At 36.9% G+C, this 14,941-nt stretch overlaps 1 protein-coding gene across 1 annotated transcript; it reads left to right on the forward strand.

The window, feature by feature from the left end:
* Positions 1–390: 390 nt before the first annotated feature.
* Positions 391–14,140, forward strand: LOC121731024 (myrosinase 1-like). The gene is made up of 11 exons (XM_042120328.1): positions 391–419; positions 756–859; positions 1,424–1,571; positions 6,043–6,209; positions 6,490–6,750; positions 7,261–7,349; positions 7,745–7,892; positions 9,352–9,512; positions 12,470–12,622; positions 12,848–12,939; positions 13,379–14,140. Exons 1-11 carry the CDS (start codon positions 391–393, stop codon positions 13,581–13,583), a joined length of 1,557 nt encoding a protein of 518 aa, XP_041976262.1. The 3' UTR covers positions 13,584–14,140.
* Positions 14,141–14,941: the final 801 nt, after the last annotated feature.

Below are 14,941 nucleotides of genomic sequence, written 5' to 3' on the forward strand. Positions count from 1 at the left end.
ATAATATCGTTATAATACGGTTTACGTAATTAATTATTGTATGTTCACAGATTAGTTAATCTTATTTGCATAATATTAAACGACAACGTTAATAACAATAATTTCCTTCTTTACTCGCCACTACGGCATGTGCCATCGTACCAGGGCACGGTGTAGACGTTCATTTTTATTTACTTATAAAAATATAAATTGAGATTTATATCAGCCCTTTTCTGGTCTGCTTAATTTGAATTCAAACTCTGTGAAAATGTATTTAAAGTGTTTTATAATAATTTTAAGGTAAAACTTGATTTAATATTATGACTCGACCTAAACAGGTCTAGAGATCTGGATATCCTCACTGCAGCCGAGGCTACGGCCGAGGCCATGTAGAGAAAGATGTAATCGTCGATGGCCGCCCAAACAGTGGCGCACGGGAGGTGAAATTGGTGAAAACAAACTCCACGGTCATAATAATAGTAATACAACCTTATCCGGCACTTTTTGCAGCCAGAAGTATAATCTTTATTACCATCGGAAAAAGGCTTACTTATATCGGATTTACTTTATCGCGGCACTTTAACAGTTGAAAATTTCGTATAATCATGATGTGATCCTGTTTAAGCGTAAATCATCATCATCAGTGATTCAGGTACTACTGATCTCAGCTTGGAACCAGGCCGAATGAGAGGCACAGCCCTAAAAGCGAAATAAGATATTTCAGGAACGAGAATCGTGTCGCAATAAAAAATCTAACGATGCATCTTTACTTTCAGCCTTCTGGAGGCAGTGTGGTGCGCGAACTACAGTTTTCCGGCGGGGTTCAAGTTTGGCGCCGCCACAGCAGCAGCACAGGTGGAGGGTGGCTGGAATGTCAGCGGTGGGTCACCAATCACATCCATCCAAATCGACGAATACTTTTAAGTTGACTGGCCATTTGGTTGAATGGACCTTCATTCAATTGATGTCAATACACACCCTTGCGCTCGAATCTCGATCCACAATATTGACAGATTATCTTGCTTGCATGATTGATTTTGGGGTTCCTAAAATCTCCAGACAGCTGGTATTTCGGTCCATAGAAAGCGAATTACCAAAACATCCGGAAGTCAAAATATCCATGCCAAAAAACATGAAACCTACGCCACGGTATTGAAGCTTACACCCTTATCAAGCGTAGCACAAAGGAAATCCTATATTACCAATGCACACGGCAGGCAAAAAGACCGTACCGCAGGTGCCCGGTGGGCACTGGCGGTGCGGCATGACCGTAGCTGCTTCGCGGACAATTCGCCTTATTATACGGCCCCTGGGCCACGGCGGCTCCGTATATTTTAAATTTTTTGCTTTGTCAGAAAGCTATATCCTTTTCTAAGGGCCTTCAAACAAATAATTATACTGGCCCCGCTAAGGCACGCTACGCTTCTGCTTATACCGTTTACAGACAAATCTCGGAGCATCTGGGACGAGGTGATCCACGCTCACCCGGAGAGGGTGGTGGACGGCTCCAACGGCGACGTGGCTTGCGACAGCTACCACCTGTGGAAACGAGACGCGCAGATGGCTGCGGACCTGGGGCTGGACTTCTACAGGTCGGTTACCTAAAGTATTATTGCTTAAAGTAGATTTCAAATTCTGTAAAGTAGACTTAAAACTTAAACGATCCTTTTTTACTTGGGGAAATGTTTGTGCATCCCCGGCGGATTGGGGACATCTGCCGGTGTATATGGGACTCTTCGAGGAACTACCCACTAAATTCTAAAACCCCATGGTGCTCCTTAAAAGGTCTTAGCTCAATGATATAATATGAAAAACTCAAAGTCTTAGCTACAGTTTATCGACATCAGCATTCATTGTTTTTTGTTCTTCACGCCGGGTTAGCTCCTGAACTAGTAACATATAGTACTTACTGACGTTCAGAAATCATTTGAAAAAAATTGTTCAGAATAAAATAAATTGAGTTTCAGTTTTGCTGGAAAATATGGAGTTTATCTAATAATAATAATTGATAATAAAAGACAGTAAGTAACATTGTTCCCAGTGTGTTGATAGGTTCACTATTGTGCAATGTGATTTGTGGTGTGCGGGGATTTCGTGTTTGTTATTATTTTTATAACCTCAATGAGAAGGTTTGAATTAAGTTTCTGCTTGGGTTTATTGTGATTATAATGGCTTTAATAAATAAGATGTAGACCCATGAAGATGAACAAAATTTCTTTGTCGTTTTTAGGATTCTGTACCCGAAGAGGAAAAAACCGGCCAAGTGCGTGTCGGGTCACGCGCAATATGGGGTTCCGTAGTACCGCTAGCTTTTGACAATTTTTATATAGTTAATGAATGTACATTTATAACGTATTTTACACTATGATATAGATGGTATTGTTAATATCATCTCAGTTACATTCAAAGGAATTTGAATGATTATTTTTCCGACCCAAATATCGACCAATAGAATTGCACCATTCGACGTCACGTGGTACAACCTACATGGTATTATACTGATAATTTTTTGAAAATTTTCTCTGGTAGTTGCTATATATAAAAGACAAACACGTCAAACTGACAGGTTGAATTCAATTGTGTCTCATGGTGCAATTATATTGGCCGACATTTGGGACGGAAAAATAATCCCCCGAATACCACACGAGCTTCAAAATTATCTGGTATTTCCCGATAGGTTCGTTGCAAACAAATGAAGGAGTCAAGTTTTTAAGGTTAAAAAATCACGAGCGCAAAGCGCGAGTGATTTTTTCTGAAAAACTTGACGACTTTATTTGTTTGCAGGGAACCTTGAGGGAAATGCCAGATAATTTTGAAGCTCTTGTGGTATTATAAGTGAAAATTTCCTTTTACCACAAAAAACATTTTTTTCCTGGTACCACAAAAAACATTTTTTTAAAGATTTTGTATAACATTTTGTCGGCGTTATTTAGATGTACCTACATTCATGCCGAATTACAGCTTTGTAGGCCTTATGGTCTCTGAGAAAAACCGCGGACAGACAGACGGACAGACGAACGGACAGACAGACAGACGGACGGACAGACCGAAACTATAAGGGTTCCTTGTTAGTTGTTGACTACGGATCCCTAAAAAGGGACCCTTAAGAAAGGGAAGTCTTAGTAGAAGTATTACTAAGTAGTAGTATTTAACCCAATATTATGCTATAGAATATTATGTATTAATTTTAAAATGAGATTTAGCGTAATTTATTAAGATTATGATTATGATTACTTTCACAGTTTTGTAATTTGTTTCTATGCGCCAGAGCTGGTTGCTGGGAAGAAATCGCTTCATAGCGATAAAGCCGCCTTTGTGCTCATGCTGAGTTCATGTAACTTATTTTATTATGTTTACATTTTGAGCACAATAATGCATATTCATTCATTCATTCATTGAAGTCTTGGCTTCGCCACGCCCACGCTTCGCTATCTGTACGCAATTCTCGATTTTCAATACTCCCTTATTGAAAATCGAGAAACGCTTATTCCCGTTGTGCTTTCCCTTTAGTTCTTCGACTTTCGGTCATTGCAACTTTTGCAACTCCCGCTTTTTATGGGGAGGGAAAACTGTATACTTCCGACTCCTCCTATCTTCTTTATGCGGGTCCCAAGACAGCGTTAGCATGCCCCTCGAGCTCCCTGAGATCATATAAAAGGGTGTTCGTGGTTGGATACCGCTGTCGATCCTGGCGTCACAGGATACAGCGGTGGGAATGTGTGGTGAGCCAAAGCCCGTTTAAAAAATATCGAGAAACGCGGTAGAATTTTTTTAGAAATTAATAATTATGTATTTCTGTTGCCGCTATATCAACAAAATGTTACTAAAAACAAAATAAAATAAATATTTGAGAGGGCGATAAACCCAATTTTTTGCTTGATATGAACAATGGCACTTAAAATATTCACAAAATACCTTTTGTGTTTCCATACTAATATTATAAATGCGAAAGTGTACATGTCCGTATGTCTGTCTGCTACCTGTTCACGCTTAAGCCACCGAACTGAACCGAACCGAACACCGAAAAAAATGTACGATTCCCGCGCGATAAACCAATTATTACGCAACGGAATTTCAGAAACGTAATATAAAATTACAATAAAATAAGTAATCAATCTCATACAAAAAACACAAGTTATAAAGCCTTACGTTTATCCTCAACTGAAAATAATGGAAGCCTATTAATAGTTTACCTTAACCCTTTTTATAAGTAGGTTTAATATAATACTTAAGTATAATTATCTTTAGCGATTTAATTAGCGGTTTTATCATAATTAATCATAGGCATACCTAATTGCGATTTTATCATGGTAAATAGGTACAAAAGGGGACTTCCATAATATGTAAAAATAATTTTTCGCAGCCTAAATCTATCTACATATCACTATTTATTTGACCGAGCTTTGCTCGGTATTCGATAAAACACGAATAAAATGACATTTTCTAAAAATGATTCCTAGTTAGATCAATTCATCGCCCCCGAAACCCCCTATATACTGAATTTCATGAAAATCGTTAGACAGACTTTGAAGTCTTACTAATAGGGTCCCGTTTTTACCCTTTGGGTACGGCACCCTAAAAAGGGTAGTAATTAATCTAGTGATTGTAAATTACAGTTTTAAGTGTCAAAATCAATGAGTGACGAGAAATGAACAGCGGGGCTAAAATGGTAATATTTAGCAATTCCTCTCAATCAATTCAGCAAATGAATTGTCAAAACTGTCAAACTGACAAATGTCAAATAAGTGCAAAAATACAAAAATGAATTGCAAGCAGAGTTGCATTTTGCGATATTAGAGAAATTAATCGTATTATGATTCATCTCATGATTCAACCAAGCGACCATTTTAGCCCCGCAGAAAGCAACTTACATATATTTATTTGAGTTACTTAAAATACAAAATGAGCAGCTTCATAGTATTTGAGCGAGAGAGAATATCTGTTTGAGTATCAACGTTATGTCCTGCAATTTTTTCCATATTTGGCAAATGTATTTTTTTATGCTGAGCGGCATTTTATCATAAATGATGTGTTTCGAATATAAAAACCACTGAAAAATACACTAATGGGCAGAGTATAATGAGCTCACATTAAAACAAAAAAATTCGGCCAAGTGCGAGTTGAACTCGCGCACGAAGGGTTCCGTACCATTATTAAGCAAAAATAGTAAAAATTGTGATTTTAGTATGAAAAATTGTGATTTCTGTATGGGAGCCCCTTAATTATTCATTTGATTTAAATTTCATTAATAATTATTTAAGCATCCTTAAATAATTATTTACCTTGGAGGCCTTCACCCGCGGAGGGGTTCTGGATGATTAATAATTAGTTTAATTCCTACATATTTAGTTTTTTTATTCTTAGTGTAATAATCGTCTATGAAATAAAGGCTTTTATATTTAAGCATCAATACAGTTGAGTATTTTGTGAACATTTCAGGTGCCAATCTGTTGTCATCATTGATACCGAGCAAAAAATGTTTGAAAAATAACGTTTGTTGTATGGAATCAATATTTAATTTATTTCCCGTTTTTACCCTTTTGGTACGGAACCCCAAAAAATGAATATGAAATAACTATTTGATGAAATACTATTAATCAGGAATCACTAGAACAATTTTTTTTTAATTACTATCAAGCAAATTTTTTGTGAATAGCTCCATTTGGATAAGAGGAACAACAATTTTATCTGTGAAAAATCTCGAAAGTGGTAGCTAACAGGATATAGAAAGGGTTTCATACTTTGATTTGATGGTCCTAAAATATTATGTAATATTGTTTTAATTGTAGGACAAAGGTTCATAAAATCTGTCAGTATGTCGATTCTTTCCCATGTCTACTGTTGTTATGCTAGCCCTGCTGGGGGCTTAAAGTATTTCCATATCAAATTTCAGCAAAATCAGTTCAAAGGCTTGCACAGTTTCGCATTTATAATATATTTTATAGTATGGATAGACTTTGTTGAAATAGAAATTATAAAAATATGTGCCTATTGTCTGCACAAAATCATGTATTACTTTTATACATATAACACCCACTCTTTTACAAGAACTAATGTGTACAGGTTCTCTATATCTTGGCCTCGGCTGCTGCCATCCGGGTTCCCGAACCGCATCAGCGAGGACGGCAGGCGATTCTACAGCAACCTGATCGACGAGCTGATCAGGAACCACGTGGAACCTGTCATCACCTTGTACCACTTCGACTTGCCGCAGGCTCTACAGTATCTTGGTAGGTTTAAACTTTTTCGTTGTAATTTTTCTGAACTCACTCATAGCAAATGAAATTTAAAAAAATGTACCTAGGTTTTTAGCAAAGCACGATTAGTCAAAAAAAAATCATTCACATCGAAGGCAGATATGGTATAAGTATCTACCTAATATAACGGATCTATCTTCGATACTTAACTTTCAGAGCTAAAGTTACATTTTTACACAGCTCTTGCTGATCTTAGCAACTTAGCAACATCTAGAGGCCCCTAATTTTAAATCTGCCAATGACAACTCTGCAGGCGGCTGGACCAACCCCCTAGTATCAGACTGGTTCGGCGAGTACGCACGAGTAGTCTTCTCCCTCTTCGGTGACCGCGTCAAGTGGTGGATCACGATCAACGAGCCGCTGATCATGTGCGAGTACGTGTACAACACGGGGCAGTCCGCGCCGGCGGTGCTGAGCCCGGGTCTCGGAGACCTGCTGTGCACTAAGAACGCGCTGCTCGCCCACGCTAAAGCCTGGAGGATATACGATACAGAGTTTCGGGATAAATACAAAGGTGTGTAAGTTATGTTAGATCGTTTAGAGACATTTTTCATCTGCAACGAGAATAAGAAGCTACGGCTTCCTAAGTATGACGGTAGGTATAGGTACATGATATAATTAAATACGACATCTAAATATGAAAAAGTGTGCTTTTGCTCAGGCAGAGAAGAAGATCTTCCGGTCGAGCGGGGTAGTATGGTCGGTTGGTATCTGATTACTTAGACTCAGTAAGTATATGTGCAATGTTTGATTGTGGTGGCATTGTGATTATTTTCATGTTTCAGTTCACTTCTTGATAGTTATAGTGTACGTCACATCTAAAATTATTTTATGCCGGCTAGTTTTTATTATTCGTAGATGCCGGACATAATGTGCGTATTTAATATGCTGAAGAAGCTAAAAATACTAACAATAAATAATAAAATTATCATATTCATATTGTTTCTAATACCAGCAACAGTTGGGACGGACGGTAAATACCAATTGCCAAGATTAAATTAAGTTGAATTCATTTATTTCGCAGGTAAAATATCAATAACCAACCAAATAATGTGGTTCGAGCCACTGAGAGCTGGTGACGAAGAGGCAACGCGCCTGGTCACCGAATATGCTGTAAGAACTTTCAATGATGCGCTAAATTTGAGATTTTAATACTTACCATTAAAACAATGTTCATTCGGATTTCAGACGGAGTAAATATTTCTCACTGTTATAAGGGTACGTTCAGACGTGCGAGTTTTGTGCACGCGGAGTTCTATTATAATAATATTAATATATTCTGTGACGCGGATTCAGCTCGCGTGTTTTCCCAAACGCTGCAGCAAAAAACGCGCATGTCTGAACGCGCCATAATCCGTCGCCACTACGGCATTTTGGCCCTACGCCGTAGCTGCTCTATAAAACAAAATAATTATGTGGTTTCGGAAAATTCTTAATAATTACCTTGTACCCAAATAACATAACAATTATACTACACTACGTAGTCGGTTATAGTTTTTTTTTTGCAGACCGGATTGTACACGCACCCAATATTTTCCAAGGAAGGGGGCTGGCCAAAGTCAATAGAAGCTATCGTAGCCCAAAAAAGCAAAGAGGAGGGATACACGAAGTCACGGCTACCACCATTCACTGCTGATGAGGTGCAGCTAGTCAAAGGTTGGAGAAGAAAAAATAACATAACGTAGAAAATAACCTAAAAATTACGTATTATAACGTAACGTTAAAAAATTTATTAAGTATTTCAGAGAAGTATAATCATAATCTTATATCTTTAAACGAGCAATTCTTGTATATATATATATATATATTAGACCGGTTCAAAAAAATCGACTATTTTTTTTTCAAAACCCGCAGTGAAATATCTTCCTAGTAATGAAAAAAGAAGCCTGTGAAAACGGGAGCTCTTAATATCAATTTTGAAAGGTCGCTCATCATGAATTTCTATTTTACGTTTAAATAACATGGGATTTTTTTTTTTTAAATTTGGAATTTTACAACTCATTTTTGAATTAACATGTCGGGATGAGCGATACATATTTTTGAAGGAAATTGAACGCTCTAAATAAATTATTGTCTCTTATGTTTTTTCTGTAAGTTCACTCCTTCAAAAGTTATTCGAGTTTAAAATCCAACATGTAATCAATTCAACGTTTTTTTCCTTAATTGTGATATAATAATACTTATCTTCAAAAAAAATTATTGTACACTTATTAATTGTATAGTTGATAGCTTTACGTTTAACACGATTATTTTCAGTTGATAAAATTTACGATTTTGATTCTAACTATCAGAACTATGAACAATGAAATGCTACTAACAACAATTGAATACCAATAATCCAACAATGACATTTTAATAAAAAGACGACACTTTAGGAATAATCGATTTTTTGAACCGGTCTAATATATATATATATATATATATATATATATATATATATATATATAGAATCGGCTCCAACGATTTTCATGAAATTTAGTATATAAGGGGTTTCGGGGGCGATAAATCGATCTAGCTAGGAATCATTTCTAGAAAATGTCATTTTCATCGGATACCGAGTAAAGCTCGGTCAAACAGCTACCTAGTTATTATTATGATAGATATTCTTCATTGACATAATATTTTGCTTGGGTCGGTTCTTCACGCCAGACTTCTAAGTTCTAGTTCCCGAACCGGTGGTAGTTCAGTAGTTCAAGTAGGACAGTTCTGAAAGATTAAGCTCTACTTAATCTTCTAAGTATCTCTATACTAGCGAGTGGCGCTACATAATATAATATTATAAAAGCACTAGACGACGCCCGCCAAAAATATCTCGATCCAGCAAAATCGGTTGAGCCCTATACGAGTGGCAAGCGATTATCGTAAACGCCTCAGTAAACGCTAACAATTTGACATAAGACATCGCTTCGCTGGCGAATACCTGTGGCGCATACTAATGTCAAATCCCATACGTACATTTTGTGGCGTTGGCGTTGGCGTTTGCGATAATCGCTTGCCGCTTGCCTAGGCCCTCAGAAGTATTATAATATAGGCGTCAAGGGGTAATAGACAGACAGAAAGACAGACACGCTTTCGTATTTATAATATTAGTATGGATATCAACGTCTACTTCCAGGCACGTACGACTTCTTCGGCTTCAACTACTACACGTGCCGGCAGGTGTCCGCCGCCGGGGCGGGGGAGGTGGTCGGCGCCTGGCCCCTCGCCGGTTCCCCCGACCTCCACGCCAAACTGCTCATTGATCCCAAATGGAACACCACTAATTTCTGGTTCTCCGTAAGTACGTTTATTCCACAGTCCACACTATAATACTTTGGAATTGAAGAAAAGAGAAAAACAACCGAAGTTTATTTGGATACGTCCCAAACTCAAACTCAAAGTTTTTTATTCAGAGTAATTTTTTAGGGTTCCGTACCCAAAGGGTTAAAACGGGACCCTATTACTAAGACTTTGTTGTCTCTCCGTCTGTCTATCTTTCTCCAGGCTGTAACTGAGTGATTCTTCAAAAATTATTCTCCGCGTCACTTTCGTGGGATTTTTTTATTTTCGAGTTATCTTTAAATAAATACAAATACCTTTAAGGTGCTCTAAAGATAATAAATACGATCTTTAAGGCATGTAAATCGGTCCATAAACTACTGAGATAATCAAATTTGAAATTTCGGTCCCCACGAAAGTTGCGACAAACTCCACGAAAGTTACGATTACATTTTCTAGGAACAAAATATGAATTGATATCTGTTTGTTAAAAAATAAAATAAATTATTATTTATTTAATCAGTTTTTATTAAGATCAACAATACTAAAGAGCATGGAGCTTTAATTTATTGCTTAACCTGTCAAGTAACCGGTCCTGAAATGCTGTGATTTTTTCGAGGTTCAGGTGATTTTATTTGAAGTTCGTGAAGAATAAGTGATTTAGGAGGTCATATGAGGAGGTTTTCAACTAAATATAGAGATTTAGGACACAAGATCATAATATTTTCTTCGATTCAGTTTGTGGGATATATACGAGGGCTCGCTTCGCTCGCTCTCGTCTGAGTATCGTATCGCATTGCATTTGGATTGAGGATGTAATATCAGTTGTTCACTCATCTCGTGATTCAGGTAAATCCACTAGATTAGAAGCAGATTCGATATATTTGGGGAAAAGATCAGAAGGTAGATTGATGCATAAAGCCACATATGTTTTGTTTTTCAAAAAAAGCTTGTAGAGTGAAAAATTAGTTCTGGGTACCAAAACCATAGGAAATACTATACTATAGCCAATTCACATAGGAGAACGGTGTATCAAACAGCCTACGTAGCTTTTGTAGGTCACTAGGTAACTTTCATGGGTGAAAATCCACGAAAGTTGTGCCACGAAAGTTACGAAAATTTTACATTTTATAAAATTATGATTAAAGTAATAGGTAAATAAACAAACAAAGTACTAAGAAATAATCTCGATCATATACCTTATTCCTTAATTTGATATGAGTGTCATAATTATAAATTATTATCATTCAAAACATGCTCGCAAAAGTTACGTGACTACAGCGACCACAAAATTTTTAAGGAATATCTTATCTTATATTTTCTTTGTTTTGAAGCAACGAGGGTTCGAGTCCCCTGTACTGATGCTGGAAAGACACTGAGCGTTGGTGCAGCTAAAACGTGTAACCACAAGTCGTCGCGTTTGGAAGATAGGTGCAGTTTTATTACCCGCTCGTGAAACTAGCAAAATCGTGTGACACATACGATATGCCTATTACCTTTTTTAACTTAAGGTATAACATTATTTTATTTTAGGAATTAGGTAGCCCAGTTAATCTAGATTATTTTGATGTATCACACTCTATGCTTATAAATAGAATACAAAAGTTATTAAAGTTTTCCGTAAGCGCGAACAATGTGTGACACGCGGAGAACACCGATTTTGCCACCGATTTCGACATTTAATTAACCATTAAACAAAAACTATAAATAATTATAGATGTTTTTTATTGAAATCAGATACTTAAATAAATGAGGAATAACGTGTGTTTGGTCCTAAGGCTGTATGTTTATTAGGGTAGTAGTAAAGAGCGTGTGACCACATTTTGAGGGGCCTCGGAGAATGTCTCAACTCAAGAACGGTAATAGCTAGAGAGTTGAAATTTTCACAGATTGTGTATATCCGTTGCCGCTATAACAATAAATACTAAAATCAAAATAAAATTCATATTTAAGGGGGGCGCCCATACAACAAACGTGATTGTTTTGGCCTTTTTTGCTCTATATCAATAATGACAACAGGAAGTTACTTGAATTTTTCTCAAAGTCCTTAAGAGGATACACCAGGGGCTAGAGAAATGAAAAAAAGCACGTGTAATATCTATAGCTGTCTCCCTTACCTCAAGCCTATACCGCAGAACGCGATAGAGACAACTGCAGAAAATCCAGAAAATCAACGATTCGTTGTCCCCTGATTCCTTCTCCAAAACTTAACCGATTTAAGTACTTTTTTTCATTAAAGATTAAAAAAAGGCTTGAGCTGTGTTCCTATGTTTTGCTTTTTTTTTGTATAATCTAGCCAAATCTGTTTTCTGGACGTTTGAACACAGCGGAAAATCTGGCCATTTTTTTGGGTTTTTGAACGTTCATATCTTATTTAATAATTAAATTATGAAAAAAAAGAAAACATAGGGACATCGTATTAGTAGTCGTAGATATTCAGGAAAAAAATTATAACTCTACTAGCATTATCCAGGGAGGAAACAGGGGACAACGTTTGTATGGAAAAAGGGCGGTGTGGACTCCTCTTAATTATATGTGTATAGTCTGTCAAGAAAGAGAAGAAATTAAAAAGTGGCAACATTGTAGTGTCATCCCTTTCAAATCAATCTAAGAAAAAGAGATAACACCACTTTTTAATTTCTTCACTTTCTTGACGCACTATACTATACTATATTTAATAATAATTTTAAAATAAAATAAAAAATAAGGGGGGGCTCCCATACAAAAAATACAAATTTTGGCCTAATTTTGATCTATAATGGTACGGAAACCCTTCGTGCGCGAGTCCGACACGCACTTGGCCGATTTTTTTTAAACTTTTCTAAACGTTGAAAAACAATTTTTGAAAAGTTAACAAAAAGAACAATCAAACTATTAATATTATAATCTAATGATGGTCTGAGCTATTGCAAAAGAAACTGATACTTAATCATCATATTTTTTGATGTCTTCCTTCTTCTCTCATCTCCTTGCAGGCAGTCCCATACGGCATCCGTAACGTGCTAAAATGGATAAAATCTGAGTACGGCAACGTCGAGGTGTACATAGCTGAGAACGGCTACTTGTCCACGAGCAAGGCTCTACACGACCCTGAGCGGGTGGACTACTACAAGGCGCATTTAGAACAGGTAAGATGATACGCTTCTTCGTAATTTATAAGAGAGAGTGAGAGAGAGATAGAGAGATAGAACGGACTTGAAATGTAAAATGTGAGTAAACTTGCAATTTTGAGTTTCCATAGAATTCAAGTTCGAATTATCTAGTTTCCATTTGCAATTAAGTACCAATAATATGTTGCAAAGTTAAATCTCACCTATAGGTACTTACCCTCTGTAGTCTGTACCTTGTTGTAGATACTTCTAGCAATGTACGAAGATGGAGTGAATGTCACGGGTTACACCGCATGGACCTTGATGGATAACTTCGAATGGATGGACGGATATCGGTAAGTAACAATATTGATTGACATCTTGTCATCTTCCCTCATAACTCTCTTGACTCTTCCTAAGTTCCTACACTGGGATATCAAAATGCCACTGTATTTCCTATCATACAGTGTGTAACAAAAATAAGTGATAATACTTTAGGGTGTGTAATTTGTGTTCCTTGTAGAAGGTTCACTGTGAAGGCAAGGGCCCGAGCGTCACGAGTTTCCCCATATAAAAATGAAAAAAAAATTTGGTCTTTCAGTGCTGCTACTTTCACAGTGAACAAGTACACACCCTAAAGTATTATCACTCATTTTTGTTACACCCTGTATAATCCACATTTTCCGATACGTTTCTTTTTACAGAAACGCAAATGCTCTGCTTAATTTACTCTGAACTTTCCAGACTAAATGTTAACTATCTTCTAAACTTCTTAAACGATTAAAATATCCGCAGGTCCAACTTCGGTCTATACGCAGTAGACTTCATCGACCCGCAGCGTACGCGCACGCCGCGCTCCTCAGCGTATTACTATGCGCACGTCATACGCACGCGCAGGCTCGACGTGCCGCTCGACTACACGCCGCATACAGCGCGAGCTAGTAGCTTACAGATGTCTGTGATATTGTTAGTGTGTGCGATTTGTTTGTCTAAGTTGTAATACTTAAATTAGGACTAATTATTATAATGATGTAATTTTAGGCTTAGTTCAGAAACGAACGCGACTCGGCTTTGCATTAAAGTAATACAAAATTAAATAGCGTGACATCGCTTGCATTATCCATCGACTCGACATGACTCATGACTCGTCTTGTCTCGTTTTGATGTGAACTGAACCTAAGTTTTCTAGAACTAGGTGACATGTTAATTGTTAAATTGCAAGTCGCACTGCGCACATAAATTATTTACTGTGAATAAATGTTTCGTCGATGTTCTTGATAAGGATAAAAAAATAAAACAAACACAATCTCATCAGACCACAATATAATTGTTCCTTTTGCGATAAAACCCTAACAAAGTTACATATTTACATCGGAGGCATCGGATGCCACCATCTAATACTGTAACAAACACACGAGCAACGAACCCACTACACCTCGACTAATAATCAAAACTTTATATTAAGAATTATGCAAAAAACTTTAACTGACTTACTTAGAACTAATAACCTTGCCTCTTCAAGGTGAGACCGCACTAGGCGTAACCGCACTGCAGCGGTGCGACACGACGCGACACTTCACGGCCAAATATTCGTATGAGCTAAGCTGCACTAAGCGGCAGCGAGCTACTCGACACGGCACTCCAATAAGTGCCTACTTTCTCCACTGCAGTGTAGCGATGCCTATTGGAGTCTCACCTTTAATATTAATTTAACAGGAGTTTAACGTACCGGTAATATTAAGCCGCCGCTGAGTCGGCTCTAGACATCTACAATATCACAGAAAATACGATAAAATCGGAAAAGAAACGACAGTCTTAGACGTAAATGCCTCATTTGGAACCAAATGCATTGATAAAATATATAATTTTGTAAAGAATATTAGGTTTTTTTTAGTGTGGCAAAAGATATTATGGTTAATACAATATAGCTGTTGTACAAATATGATTTCAACATTTAGCTAGATGCAGCGTTCAACTGCTAGAATAAATAACAATTTATTTTTCATTTAATTCATTTTCCTCTTTTGCCGCACTACGCAAAATTAATTCTAATACACATTCACAGTATCTCTTTCGTTTCATTGGAAGAAAATGTATTTAAAAATATACCTACATTCATTCATTACTTCGACTTAATACAAAAATATAGAAGACGAACACGATAAACAAGTATAAGACAAGAACCATCTACCTACTGTATACCTACACTAGACAAAAGTAGTCCAAGTACACCGAATTGTTGCGTTGTAGCGGCTAAACGTACAATTATTTAAACAATATTGTCAAGTAACTATATCATAGGTATACATAGCCAAGAAGCCTTTTCTTTATTCATGTTGTTTATACAGTTGACTAAAA

This window comes from Aricia agestis, chromosome 1 (genome assembly GCF_905147365.1).
Source record: "Aricia agestis chromosome 1, ilAriAges1.1, whole genome shotgun sequence".
In the NCBI taxonomy this organism is placed as follows: domain Eukaryota; kingdom Metazoa; phylum Arthropoda; class Insecta; order Lepidoptera; family Lycaenidae; genus Aricia; species Aricia agestis.

Bases quoted from the DNA above. Each gene is read 5' to 3' on its own strand.
- LOC121731024 (XM_042120328.1), top strand. From the start codon at position 391: ATGGCCGCCCAAACAGTGGCGCACGGGAG. The intron at 860-1,423 runs GTGGGTCACCAA...TACCGTTTACAG, and splicing joins GGGTGGCTGGAATGTCAGCG to ACAAATCTCGGAGCATCTGG. The intron at 12,940-13,378 runs GTAAGTAACAAT...AAATATCCGCAG, and splicing joins GAATGGATGGACGGATATCG to GTCCAACTTCGGTCTATACG.